The sequence below is a fragment of the Loa loa genome, assembly GCF_000183805.2.
Source record: "Loa loa unplaced genomic scaffold supercont3.160, whole genome shotgun sequence".
NCBI lineage: Eukaryota > Metazoa > Nematoda > Chromadorea > Rhabditida > Onchocercidae > Loa > Loa loa.
Genome location: NW_018108340.1, coordinates 113,036 through 129,016, shown reverse-complemented (window position 1 = coordinate 129,016; position 15,981 = coordinate 113,036). Strand labels below are relative to the sequence as shown.

Below are 15,981 nucleotides of genomic sequence, written 5' to 3'. Positions count from 1 at the left end.
GTGGCTGTCGGTGCAGAATAAGAAAATGACAGAGTCAAGAAATAAGCTGGATGCTCCCATCAGAAATAAACCTATTCAAAAAACAAATTTTAACTCCTTACGTCCAAAGAAACCAAGCTATGGCATATATGAATTAGTAACCAGTTCTATGCAGAAAGGAAATTTTTTAGCGCAAATGAAAGAAAACTATTACATGCAACAACAGTCATTACAATACCACCACACTAACCCCTGAACTAACCACCGTGTTGTTTGAGTAAGAAAGAACCATCGAACGACCAATATTTGAATTCACGTTACTTCCCGCGCTCCGCCAAAAACTGAAAATAAAAGAGTTCGCCTACCAAGTATCCCATGAGTTTTAAAAACTTGAAATCTAGTCCCGAAAATCCCTTTCAAAAAATGGAAAGGAAAACAAATCCAAACACTGGTCATTTCGAAACCAACACTACCATTCATCTCCGACTGCAACATGCAACTCACATCTGGAGGTCTAGTTGGTAAATTTTCGAGTCTCTCACCAGATTCTCCAAATCTTTCTATGTGAACTTTCTACCCCAAGTTTAAATTATTACTTTCTTCCTTGAAAATTTAATACAAATAAGTCACCGCACAAAATATACCACAATTCAGCCTCCAAAGTGTTTGCAATAATGACTGTGAACACTGCTGATTTAGCAATGATGTCTACCAGATCTCATGATTTTAGTAATTGCTGAACTTATACCACCAATTTTATATCACCAGCTTATCATATACTACCGTCTTCACTTAATCTAATTTTTCACCCATTTAATGTAAAGTTCCTATCGGCATACCCTAGAATGGCTTTTTTCGAACAGCGTAATTTAGAAAATCTGCGCTCGACTCAGCCGAAGTCTAACGAATTGGGAACGGCTGTGGCACAGTAAAAGAGCTAGCAATATTTCGCATAAATACGACGACCAAATCAAGTTCTACGAAATTTTATACAAAAGCCAAACTGGCAAGAAATGACATTTAGATCATTTAAATTCTTTAAACTGCATGAACAAGGTTTGTTCAGTAATCAAAATTTAAAGGGCACAAAATTCTCCACAAACCAAAATAATATCACACTTAAGAGAAACTGAAAATGCACAAGGAAGCAAACCGGCATACATCCACATTTCTATAAACGACGACCTAACAAAATAGTGACAAAAATAGAATTCACCTAACTAATTAACGAAATGGTGAGAAAGGTGGGAACATTAAGGTTATTAAGGTTATTGAAATTCCAGAACGGTGAAATCGATGTAATGGCATGGAAAGGAAAACAATTAGGCTAAAAAAGTAAAAAAAAAAGAACTCCTTTCCCAGAAAAATCGAAGTATAGAACTCAGGTACGAAGCATGGAATACTGAAGTATTTAAAACAACTAGCTATATTTTTGTAGTTTTCCATCAAAATCCATAAAAAGCGAATGATAACCACCACAAAAGAAAAAAGATTGAAATTCACAGAAAATAACGAAAACAACAAACAAAAATTAGCATATAGCGTAACAAACCGAAAGGAAAGATATAGGTGATGGTTTAGGAATATTCGAGATACTCCAAAGTCAAATTTACGGCAGTTGCTGTTGTTGCTGTTGTAGACCGAGTGCGTTGAACAAACGTGATTTTAAGCCAGATGATGACTGTGATTGGGTCATACCACGTGACGCTTGTGAAGCAACAACAGAAGACATTAGCGAATCATCTGCATATGTACTAGTGGCTGTTAACGCTGACTGATGACCAGACACAGGCGGTTCATGCTGCAAATAATCAAAAACTATACGCTACATTCATTAGGCCAAACAATCATCTGGTTTTTTTTTCAGGACTCAGCAAAAGAAAGAAACCATAACAAGACAAAACCAGAGAGGGAGAGCATTCACAACACAACAGTTAACAAAAACAGGAAATATTGAGATTTTACTTTGATATAGGAGAATTCGGTATTTCGTTTCATCACTACCCTCCAGAAAGAAAGACTGTAACTTATCCAAAAAGTAATGATTGTCAAACTTGAAGAATAAAGGACAGTGACAGAAAAGAGCAGGATAGGATCAATTTTCCAAATATATTAGAGTGTAAAAGCTTTTTCGACTTAGACAACACAATAAACAAAATTCACACATGCAAGAAATCAAAAAATTAAAAAAGAGGAAAATTCACATCGATTTAGAGGTCCACAAACTTGCCGCACTTATATATTTTAAGGTTATGACATCAAGAGTAAAGCAGGAAGTATACCATTTTCTATACTACCAGGAATCGCGAGCAGGAGAAGGTAACAAATGACATATGTCATACGATTTGATAGCAATTTGAAGTCTACGCGTTACTGACCTATATTTTACTATCAGTAGAACATGATGGTACTTACGGAGGTATAAATATAGAGAAGATATATCAACATTTGCATCATTTTAAAAAACTTCAATTTCATTCAGCAAAAGTAACCCTAGCCTGAAAAACTCAAATTAGGGTTCTCCGAATTATGTTTTCAAATGATTCTTAAACTTTCAAAAAACATCAAAGAATCCCTTCTCTCATCACATTTTTAGTAAATCCTGGAGTACCTCCATTTTTCTGCAATAATATGGTACTGAACACCAAAAACACAAAAAAACACTGAATTCAGCAAAAGCTTATGCATATAATAGGAGAAGACAATATTCATAAACACAAGCGGTTTGAACAAACCTCAACACCTCCATGAGGTGGTGATAAACCAGTTGTATGTTCGGCAATCAAGCGAGTTACTTTCGCCTGATGAGCTGCATCCAAGCACTACAAAGCTTAACAAACAATCTGCCTATTTTTAAATAGCATTTCGAAGTATTTAATTCCGCACAGAAAAATGCAAGGGATGTGAAGATGAAGATAAGCATAAGATGACTTGAAACTGTTAAAGTACTATCAACATTCCGAAAATCAGATGACACATAAAATTTTTGCATAGAGCTTAAAATGTTACGAATACTTGAAATGCAATTTGTCGCAACAGCTAAAAGCTTTTGAAAATAAACTAAGAATTAAAATATTTATATTGGAGTCATCCCCAGTCACCTGTTTCTTAGTAGTTAATATCTGAATAAATGAGGAAATCTTGAGGCTCAGCAGATGCATTTCCTTTACGAGATTAAACCAAAAATACAGAACAACTTACCTGTTTCTTGGCTCGCAAAGCAGCATCTTCAAGAGTTTCCGCCGCTTCGTACTTTCCCTGACGTCTGTACAACGCTCCGAGATTCTTCAACGTGGTGGTTACTGTCGGACTGAAATGTTGCAAAGTTGATGAAAAACTGAATAAACGAGTATATGAAAAGAAGCGGTGTTATGACATCTCATGATATCAAATCTCATGATAACTCATGATATCATGGTGTTATGATATCAAATACCATAATTTATGATGCAGGATAAACTTTCTGGATAAAGAACATAATTCAGACTATCCATTTTCAGTAATTCGAAAAAGGAACTAGTACTCATGTTAAAGTTTTTCAAGAAGAAGAAAATGAGGGATAACCACAGAAAAGAAAAAGAATGGAATTGATGAACTCAGAATTTCAATATTTAACAGATCACCTGTCAACTTTTGCAGCTTTATGCCAACCACCATATTCCTGATATGTGCTTGTATCACCACCTCCTTTATGCTTATTCTCTTCACGATCTTCAGCAATTTGCCAAATTGGTTTATTGTCATCCGCTACTTTCCCAAATTCACGTTCATGAGCTCGAGTCAAGATTTGTTTGTAAAGGATTTCAGCATCCTGAAAACTTTGTGGATTAGAATACTTCGTCAGAAGAAATACTCTCACAATTTTGTCACAAGAAACACTGTCATAGCTTTAAAGTAAAGAATTATTGAAAACTGCTTAAAGCAGGAAATACTTTAAAAAAGGCACAAACTCCTCCAAACATATGAAAATCTTACGTGAGAAGAAAAAAACGGAAAAACGTGAACAAAATTCAGTGGAAATACGATAAAATGATACAACATATTCAACATTCGTAACATCTAAAATCTTACTAAATAGTATTAAACTAGTAGGACAGTAATGTCCTACTACTAAATAGTAGGACATTACTGTCCTACTAGTTTCTCCATGCAATCAAAGTAATCATGCAAAGATTTTTCACTAATACTAATGACGAATACGAGAAATAGGCCATGAATTCAGCCCACAGGCTTACATCACTTCATATTATTATTTCTGCCCAAGTTTAAGCATAATTTAAAGAAGGCGATACCTTGTACTTCCCTTGTTTCAAATAGGCTGATGAAAGATTGTTCTTCGTTTTTGCTACATTCGGATCATCAGGACCTAACTTTGCTTCATAAATCTCGAGTGCACGCTTGTAATACCTTTCAACTTCATCATATTTACCCTGGTTTTGACAAAGCAAAGCAAGATTATTTAATTGCTTAGCAACATCTGGATGATCCGCACCAAGCACCTAAAAAAGTACTTATAATTTATGGATAACTATTACTGTATCTAAGAAATATATTACACGTGACGCAGTAACAAAATAGTAGAAATTTCAACAATCCAGATGTTGCTAAGCAACATCTAAGGAACATCAATTATTCATCAATGAAATTCATCAATTGACTAGCGACTTCCTAGCATTTTGGAAAAAAAGTCCTCAGATTTACTATAAAATTTCAGAGATTTTTTCAAAAGAAGTTAGAATCTCAATTACAAAGCGAACATTTTCTCGGATTTCCAAAGCCCTTTTACAGAGTGGTTCTGCATCCTTATACTTGCCCCGTTTCCCATACAAAACCGCTAGATTATTGAGTGTTGCTGCAACAGCGGGATGACTTTCACCAAGACATTTTTCACGTATATGTAATGCTTCGTTTAACAAGTTGGCTGCCTCCTTATATTTGTTTTGATCACTGAAAGAAATACTGAACTTGACTGTGAACAGGAAATCATATAGTAAAATGTTGGGGAGGTATACCGAACATCAAGACTATTTAACCTTGCATTTCATACCAAGAGGATCTGAAGTTCTTATTCATGGTACCTTCTGGGGAATAATCGGAATCAGCCGATGAAAAAAAAAAATCAATATGCTCGATTTCTCAAATAACCTTGGCAGAAAGTTACTTTAACCAAAATCATAATAATGATCGACATCATAACCACATATTACTGCCTTTTTTGCAACTTGAAAGAAGTACCGGTAAACAAGAGCCAGAATATTAAGCATTGTTGCAACATCTGGGTGATCATGTCCACTCGTCTTTTCTAAATCTTCCAGAGCTTGCTTGCAAAGCGGTACTGCCACTTCGTACCGTCCCTGCGATGCATACTGTATTACCTGTAAAACTATCAGTAAATCGTTCTAACATCAGTTCAGAATACTCAACTTGTCTAAATTAATCCAAGAAATCCTTACCAGGTTATGCAAAGTTCGAAGACGAGCTGGGATTTCGTAGCCTGCAGATGCACTTGCTGCCATTGAATGGGCTGGTGTCGGATGTGCGAACTGTCCAGTCATGTGTCCTGCAACTCATTATTCTACGGTGTTCAGCTACCTTATACCACTACGATTTATAAACTGTAACAATAAAATCTGTAACTGCAAAACTCAGATGAAGGCGTAACATACCAATATATCAATACTACATTTAGTGTTTTTAATAATGATACAACTGCACACTAAACACAACTAAGTATTCATAAGTGATGTGCAAAAAAAGCAGTGATAAAGCTTCATCAAATTAGTTGGCCGATAATAAAAGAAAATATCAAAAACATATGGTACCACTTATTTCTTCGTCTTCTTCTGGACCAAAACCTAAATCCTGAAGAGTATTGTCACTACGATTGTCGCTCTGATCCATGGTCTTGTCATTCTCCTGAATTTATTATGATAATTCAGAATGTATTTTCAACCCCAATAAAGACCCATGAATTTCCTGAGTTTGAGGTGCTAACCAGTAGGGGGTACTTCACAAATGGAACGTTGTTCAACATTGTAAGTTTTTAAAATTTCCAGTCTCCTAAATATTGGATACTGCATTGTTAGAGTATTTATCAACTTTATTAGTTAGCGGCATTTTTTCAAAGAAAAGATTGCTTTAAGACGATTGCCACCTTGTTAAATCTTTACCTTGAAGACACCGTGCTTTTCCAGCATTTACTCAAGACCAAGTATTGCTGCATGAATTATAAGCCAAAATTCAGCACATGAAATTTGCTAGAACAAAAAGAGAGTTCAAGTGAACAGATTTCCCTTGTAACATAATATTCAAAATAACCTGCTGGTCATCGTATTTCTTGATCGAATTCATGTATTCTAAGTGCTTTTTTTCTTCTTCCAACTGTGCCACTTGCTGCAATTTAACTGTTAGAAGCCTGACACAAAGAAAATCCTTTAGAAATGAACTTTCCTTGGTTCCCAGATAGATGGTAACAAACCTGTCCAGTAGCTTGCAGCTTCTGCTGCGTCGAATTCAATTCATCTCGGAGCCAAGCATTCTCTTGGCAAAGTCTTCGCACTTGTGCTTTCAACTTTTGCTTCTCGGCTTCCACTGTTTGCAGATGACCAGCTAATGCCATCATAACCTATAATTACTTTTCTATAAAGTGAAATCTGCATCTTTACAGACGACCTTATTGCTGATAGCTATTGAGAATGAAGAGAAGAAATATGCTCATTTTTGTTTCTTAAAAAAATTAAATTCTAACCTGAGCTTCTTCGATGCCCAAGCGTAACATTTCCAAATTTCTGTCCACAATATGTGTCTTTTCTTCAATAAGTGCAGATTCATCTGCATTCAACCCTTGAATGCTATTCACCAGTGTACCCTAAAGCGGAAACTATTGTTTAGCAACAGTGCATGCATTACAGGTTCACTTCTAGAATAACCCTCGAAATATTTGCATATTCACCTTGATCGATTCATGCTCATCTTTCAGTGCTTCCAAACCCTGCACAACCGTACGTGTACTTTGTAAGATTTCCTCCTGTGACAGTGCTGTCATTCTGCCGATATCCTCGATCTTTTTCCTAGAAAATCCTGTTCAAATTGAAAAATCCTGGAAACTTTTGGACTTCTGAGATATCTCTCAGCTTGCTGGGAAGGTGACGGATGTTGAAATTCCCGCTACTTAAGAGGCTATGGATATCTCAGCATAACGAAATGCTGCAATAAGTAGAGAGTAAGAAAAAGATCAGAGAAGTAGTAGACAAGCGGCCAGATTTAAATGTTTGTTTGATATATTTATGATAGAGAAATAGAAAAAATCGAAATATGTCTGTCGTTTTGTCGGTGACAGATGGAAATACGCACGGTAATCCCATCATCCTTCCCTTTTTCGCGTCAGTTAAGTTCACAAACACACATATACATACACATACGCATACACATACGCACACATACACATACCCAATCGATCTATAATAGCCTTCCCAACATCATCATCAGCCTGTATTGATTCATCGAGCGTTATGAATATAAAAACACAAGAATGCCAACCCCGAACATGAACTGAGCATATCCTGGAGGATCATCAAAGACACTCTTTAGGATATACACAGGTATGGAAACTAGCTGATAAACCGATTCAAGCAGTAATGCATTCTTCTCAGTTATCATAGATACAATATGTATGGGGATATTAAACCTGGCAACATACAATCAGATTACTAAACTCATTCCTTCCACTGTTATCACAATACATTTTATCACTATTAACATGAAAAAAGTGCTTGTCGTGGAAGTATGCAGTAATTCACATGCCTAATTATTTCATCCTACGGTGGCGAAATTACAGTCTACATAACAATACGAGGTTGACCGGAACTGATATATTTGAAGGAAGCGTTGAGGACATTACACTTGTTTAAATGACCACAACAAAATATGACACAGCCGACCTTCTCTCCACCCACTTATCCTTCTAAGGACTAAATCAAATCAAGGTCATCAAAGTGCCTTCTATTTACAAGGCTTGTAATCATAAAAAAAAGAAAGGCAGTCCAATCCAATGCATTCACTATGACAGAAGCAAAAGATGCAATTCCCTTAAAGTGAAATGAATGAAGAGAGTAAAGAGGGATCGTGGCAAGCAACACCCATCGAGTATGAAAGTTTACTTATTCGAGCTGTCACTGTTTTTAAGAACGCCGCGCACACTTTCACTAACAATGTCTCTTTCTCCACACTAGGCTTGAAGAGTATGTCCGACGGAATGAAAGTATGAGAGTAGTATTGGAAGGTGGAAAAGTTATACCTGGGAGGTCGGAACATCATATGAATTTGCTGATTTACGGAAAAACAAAATTATTGTTGGTGAAGAGAGGAAAAGGAAAAGCACGAAGGATGCAAAGGATAGATAAATGGATGGAATGCCAATTTTCGAGGCCAATCAATCTAGCAAAAAGTAAATAAGCTTAGAAAGAAAATGTCCATGCCTCCCCAGTAACTCTTCCCAGAGAATTCAATAACAGGAATAAGAAAAGGAGTACATTTGTTCATTTGTTCTAAAACGTATCATTACTATCCATAAGTCAAAATGTTTTATTCAGCAAATCAGAGGACTGAATGTCCAGATATGGAATGGTATTTCACCTTATCTCACTCAATAAAAATGATCAGAGCAGAGCAGGAGATAATGAAAAGAAGTCAATCCTCACAAAGAAGCCAATTCTATTCATTTCGACAATACTTCCACTCTAAACAGAAAGTTAAGCTTAAAATAATGCAGAGAATGGAAATGAATGGATCTGAGTAATGTGAAATGAAAACGAGTGCAAATAAATGTAAAACAAATGGATATAGAAGACAAAATTGAAGAAAGGAATAAATATAACTGGATATAACGGTGATATTATTGATGGCGTCAACGTCCACTATCTACTGTCCGCCAAGGTTAAGGTCATACCTGAGTAGTAACTGGCACCTGCCTATCTTATCGATCCACTTCAGTTTAATTTTCTAGATCATCTAATGAAAGCAGTAATAGTGCCACTTCTAAAAATCAGTGCCACTTCTAAAAGACGACGCTAATTTATGTTAAGAATGTCACTTCATGTTGACATATCCACGTTTACATTTTCATCTGAACTTGACATCTAGAAAAGTTCTACGCATAAATGTTGACATTTAGAGGTTTGAAAGTACGGGCGTATGATAGTTACTGAAGTCCTGCGTACACATCAATAACAGAATGTACACAATAACCAACTGAAGCGGAATTCTGACGCAACCCGAGACTCCTTAATGGTACAATATTGCACTGTTGGTGGCGTGCATTAGCAGTGCAACAGGTAATTGGTCTCAGTATGAGAACGGAATTTTTGGGGAAGGAAAGGGTAGATGATCTGTCTTTACTTTAAGGTTTTTAAGGACTTCCTTACTTTAAGACTGAAGTGGTAAGTTTGGTGTTAGTGTCGTAGATGTCCGAAGATCTCACTTCTGCTGGCGACATCGATTGCAAGAAATTGTATAGAATCGAAATCTTCATTTTTAGTTGAATTCTTTAATCTACTTTATTCGAAACTTACAACCGGTAAGCATTCAGCGTGGACATATTTAGTGAAGATCGGAAGCGTTAAACAGTTCCAAAACCACTTCAAAGTGCGACAGCGACGTAAAGTATTGAAGGATTATGCAGCAGATGCAACTTTTTCTTTATAGATGCAGGAAGACAAAATCGTGAGTCTCGCTCTACTCGATGTAAAAATATCCTGAAACATTTTTAACATTTCCACATAATTTGAAATTCTGAATTGATTACACATCAGGAATGGCGAATGACATTAGATGGAATGGTTTCAAAGCACTATCTAATAAGTGAATTGATTTTCGGTAAGCTGCTGATATGAGCACAGAAGAATTTTGGGAAAATTTTGGAAATAGTCATAAATGAACGAAGAACGGGGATTATACTTTGTTGAAATTAAGACAGAGATTCTGTAATGCGAAAAACGGATTTTGAACATATCTTCGGGAGAAAATTTGGTAGTGAAAATATTCTGACAGTAACTTCGAACAGATTTCCTGAGATGTGGAATTATCGGAAAGCTTATTATTATCCAACACTTCAGGATTTATCGATAATGTCATCGATATTTAACAGTAATAATTCGCTTTCCTGAAGCAAACTAATGAAGTAAAGGAGCCAGAGCGCTCTGAAACGGAGAAGTACGACCAAGACTGTAAGATAATTAATTTTCAAATTTGGAGCTTATACAGGTGACAAGACAGAGAAAGAGAAAGGGGATATCCTTCGTCATTCATCGCCGTTGCTACTTTTCTTTAATGAAAGCAGGAACGAGTTCTAAATTCACTATTATGGTAATGATCTTGCCATTTGGTTTTTGACATTTAAAATAGGTGAATCATGGACGATAAGCAAAAATAATCATGGACGTTATCGTGAATTTGTCGTTTCACCTACTGTTTGGTAAAAAAAAAAAAAAAAAAATGAAGTGCTTACAGGGTTGAAGAGATGTGAATAGTAAATTACATAAATGTGTTGGGAAGAAATAGGTAAGTGTGAAACTGAGTTTACATTCCTAAATTGATCTTTATAGCTTTCACATTTGCATCTCATTATGCCTGTTGAATACTTATCTTTAATTACATTCCCGTGATGTACTTTCCAAAAGTAGCGATATTAATTTATATATAAAATAAGAGAATATAGAACAATGAAATAGAAAAGCGCATTTTAGATGCGATTTTTCAGATGATATTTGCAAGAGTGATAAAAAGATGGAAACGTGAAAGCGATGATTTGTCCTCCTGTCCTCCTCCTTAATAAGTAGCATTTCCAACCTTTAATCCAATAGACAATTCGCTTCATATATGATGAAAATGTGAAAGGATTTTACCAAATTTGTGTAAATGGAAATGAGATGGGAATTGTCTTTCAAATACGGTATGAAAACTGTCATTTTTATTGTTGGGTACGTTAACTTCAGGAGAGCGACTGATTGTTTTTAAACTCATTTTTATTAAATAAACTTTTGCTATGGGAAGGAAAGGAATGATAGGACAAACGGGATCTGGTGTATTTGAATAAATAAGCTTCGTATTTATCAATCCCATGAGCAACTAATACGCTCTTCGAACGTATATATATATTTTTTTTAATAGATTGTCCATTGAAATCGCCGAATTAAATGCTTAATATTAACATTGCATGAGCCATATAAATTCGAAATAATTGCTTTTTGAAACATAAAAGAACTTGACATGGTGAAAGTTATTTTTTGGAAACTGTTTTATAAAATAAAAACACTTCCACTTTTCAGTTGCTTCACAAATGATCAGCCTAATCTTTCTCTCTCTTCTTCTTCTTTGATATTTTCGTCTCAAAAACAAATTTTAAATCTTTGTGAAAGATTAGCATATTTCTTGGAGAGGATTCTTGAAAAATTCACTACACGAATCACCTCATTTCCTCAATCAATATGATAAGTCCTGCCATTCAAGTTGAATGTTTTACTGCACGAGCAGATTTTGCAAACTGGTTGAGGAGGTGAATAAAAAAAAAAAAGTGCTATCAGGGAACTCTGTTCTATAGGAATCACTAATTATTTATTGACTGCCAGCAGTTATGCAATAACATTAACGAGAGGCGACGAGGGGAAAGCATTGTTTGGGAGTCATGAGGTTATAGCTATGCGTGTGTGTGTATATATTTATATATAATATATACATATGTGTGTATGTCTGTGGGGTGTCATCTGCTAAGAGTAGAAGGTTGGACATAAATGTAGTAAAGTCTCAAAAACAAAAATTCGGATTATGTTAAATTGAGTCTTTTCTCATTTTCAAAATTTCATCCATGCCGTTCCTTCATCCTATTTTGTCTTCCAAATATATACTCTGAGCCAAGTAAACAGTTTTACTCTTGTTGAAATATTGCTTATACTCCTTTTGCATGGACTTAACTTGAATTTGTCTTGTAAAATTCTGAAATCTTTCTTTCCCGGTCTCAAATTTGTTCCTTGTAGTAATTCATTTGAATTACTTTTCCAGTCTGAAATTTTTTTTGTTTGAAATTTTTTCCCAGTCTGAAATTTGTTCATTCATTTGATAGAATGGACGAATGATAGACAAAGGTGCACCGCTCAAGGATCATTTTTTGCCTTTGCTTTTGGATTGAGATGGTCAGACATTTTCCCTAAGTTATTTCAATCACTAAAGCTGGGATTGTTAAGACGTAACGGGTGGCAGCTGGAAGTGTATGATGAAATGGACAACATTAAGTGCAATTTTCGGCAACATTTTTTAAAAATTAAAAGTAATACAAAAGTTGCTAATTAAAAAAAAAAACATTTGTCGTACTAATAATGCAAATTATTTGAATAAATGAAGAAAGTGCATTCATTTAAAACTTGATCTTACATTCTTATGATGAAAACTTTTGTCAACAAAGTTTCTGATTACGATTAAAGATGTCATAATTTACATGAGCATTTTATTTTCAAACGGACTTGACATAGTTATTCCAAATTTCCGATGATTTAGAGCATTATCAAAAAAGATTTTATGGATACACAATGCAAGGGTTGAGATAAAAGACATTGAAAAAGGATTATTCAGAGAGAAAAATGTTAGTTTATTCATTCTAGAACTCTCAATTATTTCTCACTATTGCAATTACCATATTAGTAAAATTGTTTTTATTTCTGTTTGTAAGCTAGCTAAAGGGATTTTTCAAAAGTTTCAGATTTTTTTGTCATGATTTTTCACCATGATTTATTTTCAAGGGTTTTTGACGCAAAATTTCAAGTGTTTTTCAATTTACTTTAATATAACAAAAAGATATGGTGAATTTTTTTTAAATTGGTTCATGTAAATATTATACATATATTGATTTTATTAACCGGTTACATGTAAATTGGATCGATTTTAAATCTAGAGTCTATTAGAATTTCTCCGTCTATTTGCTTCATTTTATTCGAAAGTAGGCGTTTACAATAAGATATTGTTTGCAGTTCAGATACAACACTCTAAAATGAAATACCGTTAAAAAAATGGAACTTGAGTAATCAACAGAGCTCTAAATTTGAAGCTCACTTTTCTAATTCAAAATTTCTCGCCAGAAAGAACCTTAATAGCCTAAATTTTTTATCTATTTGAGTGCTTTCCAATCATACTTGTTCTTAGAGAATCTTACAATTAGGTATATTGTCATGTCTTCGGTAATTTTTTTAACTGTCTGTGCTTACACCGTAGCGCAAAGAGTGATGATCGTATTTCACTTTAAGCAACTATTCCCATATTGAATGTGGAATAATGAAATGGACATGTTCAAATGGAAATAGGATGACTTTTATTCAGTTGTCACCACAGTAATTGGTTGGACGGGAAATCCATTTTTTTCGAAACGCGTATCTCATTCTGCATTTTTCCAATTAACAAGACTTAGTAAAATAGGTCTTTTTTTCTTCTTTTCCATCTTAAAGCATTTCAAATAAGAAGAAAATGAGGAACAGCTTAAAGGCAAAAAAAACTGAAAAAAGCATGGAACACATGCTAGACAACTTTAAATCCTAAGAATTTTCCAATTTTTCGAAAAGAAATTTAATTTTTATGGTTGAAATGCTAGATTATATCTTGAAGATTCAATTATCAAATAATTTGAAAATTCTCAAAAATTTATGAAAGTTTTTTCAGACTGCTAAAACTAATCCAAAATTAATCGATAATTTCCAGTGATATTTCTAAATAATAAATTGATCTGTAGGAAGAATTCTAGCCGTCATAGAAATGTAATCGAATCATTGCTTAGCCAATCATTGATTCGTCCACATTTTATACCAATCACAATGAGATGCTGCGATCGAGTTTGTAGCGGGATGATCGTTCAAGGAAAGGGAAGGAGAAGAGAGTGCAGTGAAATGAGAAATTGTGAGTAATTCCAGAGAGTTTCCCTAATTGGAACGAATAGACTAATACTATTCACTTGGATACATACATTAAAGGAATATCCCAGTATTACATCAACTGAATATAAGTAAAATTAGAACTCACTCCGTCATTACTGGTTCACGCACTATGCAATGAGAAAAAAAAAAAAAGCATTAAATTGCGCACTTTTCAACTGATCTGTGGCTGTTGCCAGCGGTAGCATGTGTTTCTTGCAGAAAAATCTCAGCTTGCAGTGCATATAGCGTATTATTACTAAAAATTTTACGTTGGATAGATTCTAGAGATGTCTAGGTAGAAGTGAACGTAGACTCAACCCTGGAAGCTGATTATCTAAACCACCTGTATTTCATACTAAAGCAATTCGTGTGCTGAAATCTGTTCAAACGCAGCTTGTACAAAAGCCTCCTAACAGTTCAAGAATGATTGTTTTTGGTACTGTAAAAAAAAGGAAAAATATGTTTTTCTTAAGGTCCCCAATTTTTCAACCAATCTTCACTATAGAATAATTCTTTAAAAGTAAAATAAAACTCTTACTTTTACCACCAATGTCTGCAATACTATCAAATATCAAAGCAGATATCAAAAAGACAGAGCAAAATGGAAAGCGAACAAATGACGACAGTGACAACACTTAAATGCAGGAAAGCGTATCAGACCATAGGTGTCTCTAGCAGCTGGTACCTTCCATTTTCCTTGTCCATTTTGTTACGTGTCAAAAGCCAAATGATTATTGAGGATAGCCATCCGGAATTACAAGGAATGTCCGTGTTTTAAAATGAAAGTCGATGAATGCAAATGGATTACTGAAAGACGCTGTTTTGGAACATGGTTAAGAGGGCTGATTATGAAGCAATTCAGTAATGTTCCATTTATTCTGTTTGTGGTGATTTCCGTTCAAAAACATTTCAGAAGATAGCGGACATCTTTGTATTACTTTTCAGATGAGTAATCTTCAATTTTCAGAATGCAAATTACCGATTCAAGAATTATCTCGCTAATCTGCATACTTTCAGATAAAAAACGGAGTGACGAACAAAGATCATTCTAGCGCATATTCAGGATATTCTGACACCATTCCGCATGTAGTGGTCGGAAGGTCTCACATAGATTGATTAATCATTGAAAATAAACTCCTTCTTTGTCAGGGTGAAATAAGCTAATCATCTTCGCTATTCTCCCGATAATGATAGCGGGGGTTTATCGATCGATCTCATAAAATGCTTGATCTAATAGCTTATATTAGAGAACTGTGTCTTCGATGATCTGAAGTAGGTTTTTAATGAGGCGACAGTTGACAACTCTCGAGTAAAACTAATCCGTCCGAAAAGACAAATATTACAGAGAGAGCGTCACTGAATTGTGTCAAGCCATAAGACAAAAGACGCCCCAGTCGTCCGGTCGATACAATGAGCCCATCAACCAGTCTGGCAAGCAGTACTCCGCTCGGTGCTACACATTTCAATGCACTCAATTCACTTATCGCTTTCATCCAACGACACTTTTTGTGGGAAAAGAATCTATTTTGAATGGATTATGTCTGTCTGTTGTCATCTATCCATTCGTTCATTTCTCACACAATAACATGAGAAGCAATATTTCTGCAAAAATTCAAAGAAATCTTGATTTTGCAACGAATAGAAGACAGAAATATATTTGTTTAAGTTAAAATCATAAAATGATTGGTTACTGATTATAACTGACGCGTAACGTGAAGACACAAAAGTAGGGACGTGAAAGTAGTGTCAGCGTGACGTATCATATCATATAAAAACACGTGCACGTGCATGGGCAAATGATGAATGATGTCGAAATAATCAGCATGAAAATAAGCGATCACTATTACGTATCCATTCTTAAAAAAAGATGGAAACTAGTACAAACGTTGCTTACACGTGATAGAATAATGGTGTTGTAGTGCCGCTAACTCCCTCACGTCATTCATCGATTGCGTAAAAGACAAAACAGATGAGCAGCTAGACTATTAATAATAATGACAGGATATTATAAATGTTGATATACTGTTGCTATGTGTCTTTATCTCGACACCTT

At 34.9% G+C, this 15,981-nt stretch overlaps 2 protein-coding genes across 2 annotated transcripts; one reads left to right on the top strand and one right to left on the bottom strand.

Moving 5' to 3' along the window:
• Positions 1 to 934: 934 nt before the first annotated feature.
• LOAG_00420 (kinesin light chain protein 2) lies at positions 935 to 7,055 on the bottom strand. Its single transcript, XM_020445426.1, has 12 exons — positions 6,932 to 7,055; positions 6,728 to 6,847; positions 6,458 to 6,604; positions 6,298 to 6,372; positions 5,802 to 5,895; positions 5,433 to 5,539; positions 5,215 to 5,354; positions 4,737 to 4,926; positions 4,272 to 4,478; positions 3,603 to 3,790; positions 3,181 to 3,289; positions 935 to 1,780 (listed from the first exon to the last, which is right to left on the bottom strand). The coding sequence occupies exons 1-12, from the start codon at positions 7,022 to 7,024 to the stop codon at positions 1,589 to 1,591; spliced, it is 1,662 nt and encodes a 553-aa protein (XP_020304113.1). The 5' UTR covers positions 7,025 to 7,055; the 3' UTR covers positions 935 to 1,588.
• Positions 7,056 to 14,529: 7,474 nt separating this feature from the next.
• Positions 14,530 to 15,598, top strand: LOAG_00419 (hypothetical protein; the record flags this gene model as incomplete). The annotated part of the gene is made up of 4 exons (XM_003135959.1): positions 14,530 to 14,609; positions 14,668 to 14,815; positions 14,946 to 15,028; positions 15,274 to 15,598. 4 exons carry the CDS (start codon positions 14,530 to 14,532, stop codon positions 15,596 to 15,598), a joined length of 636 nt encoding a protein of 211 aa, XP_003136007.1.
• Positions 15,599 to 15,981: the final 383 nt, after the last annotated feature.

Coding starts and splice junctions, on each gene's coding strand:
- LOAG_00420 (XM_020445426.1), bottom strand. CDS start 7,024: ATGACAGCACTGTCACAGGAGGAAATCTTACAAAGTACACGTACGGTT. Junction 5,540..5,801: donor AGAAGACGAAGAAATAAGTG/GTACCATATGTT, acceptor AATGAGTTGCAG/GACACATGACTGGACAGTTC. Junction 4,479..4,736: donor CTTTGGAAATCCGAGAAAAT/GTTCGCTTTGTA, acceptor GTACTTTTTTAG/GTGCTTGGTGCGGATCATCC.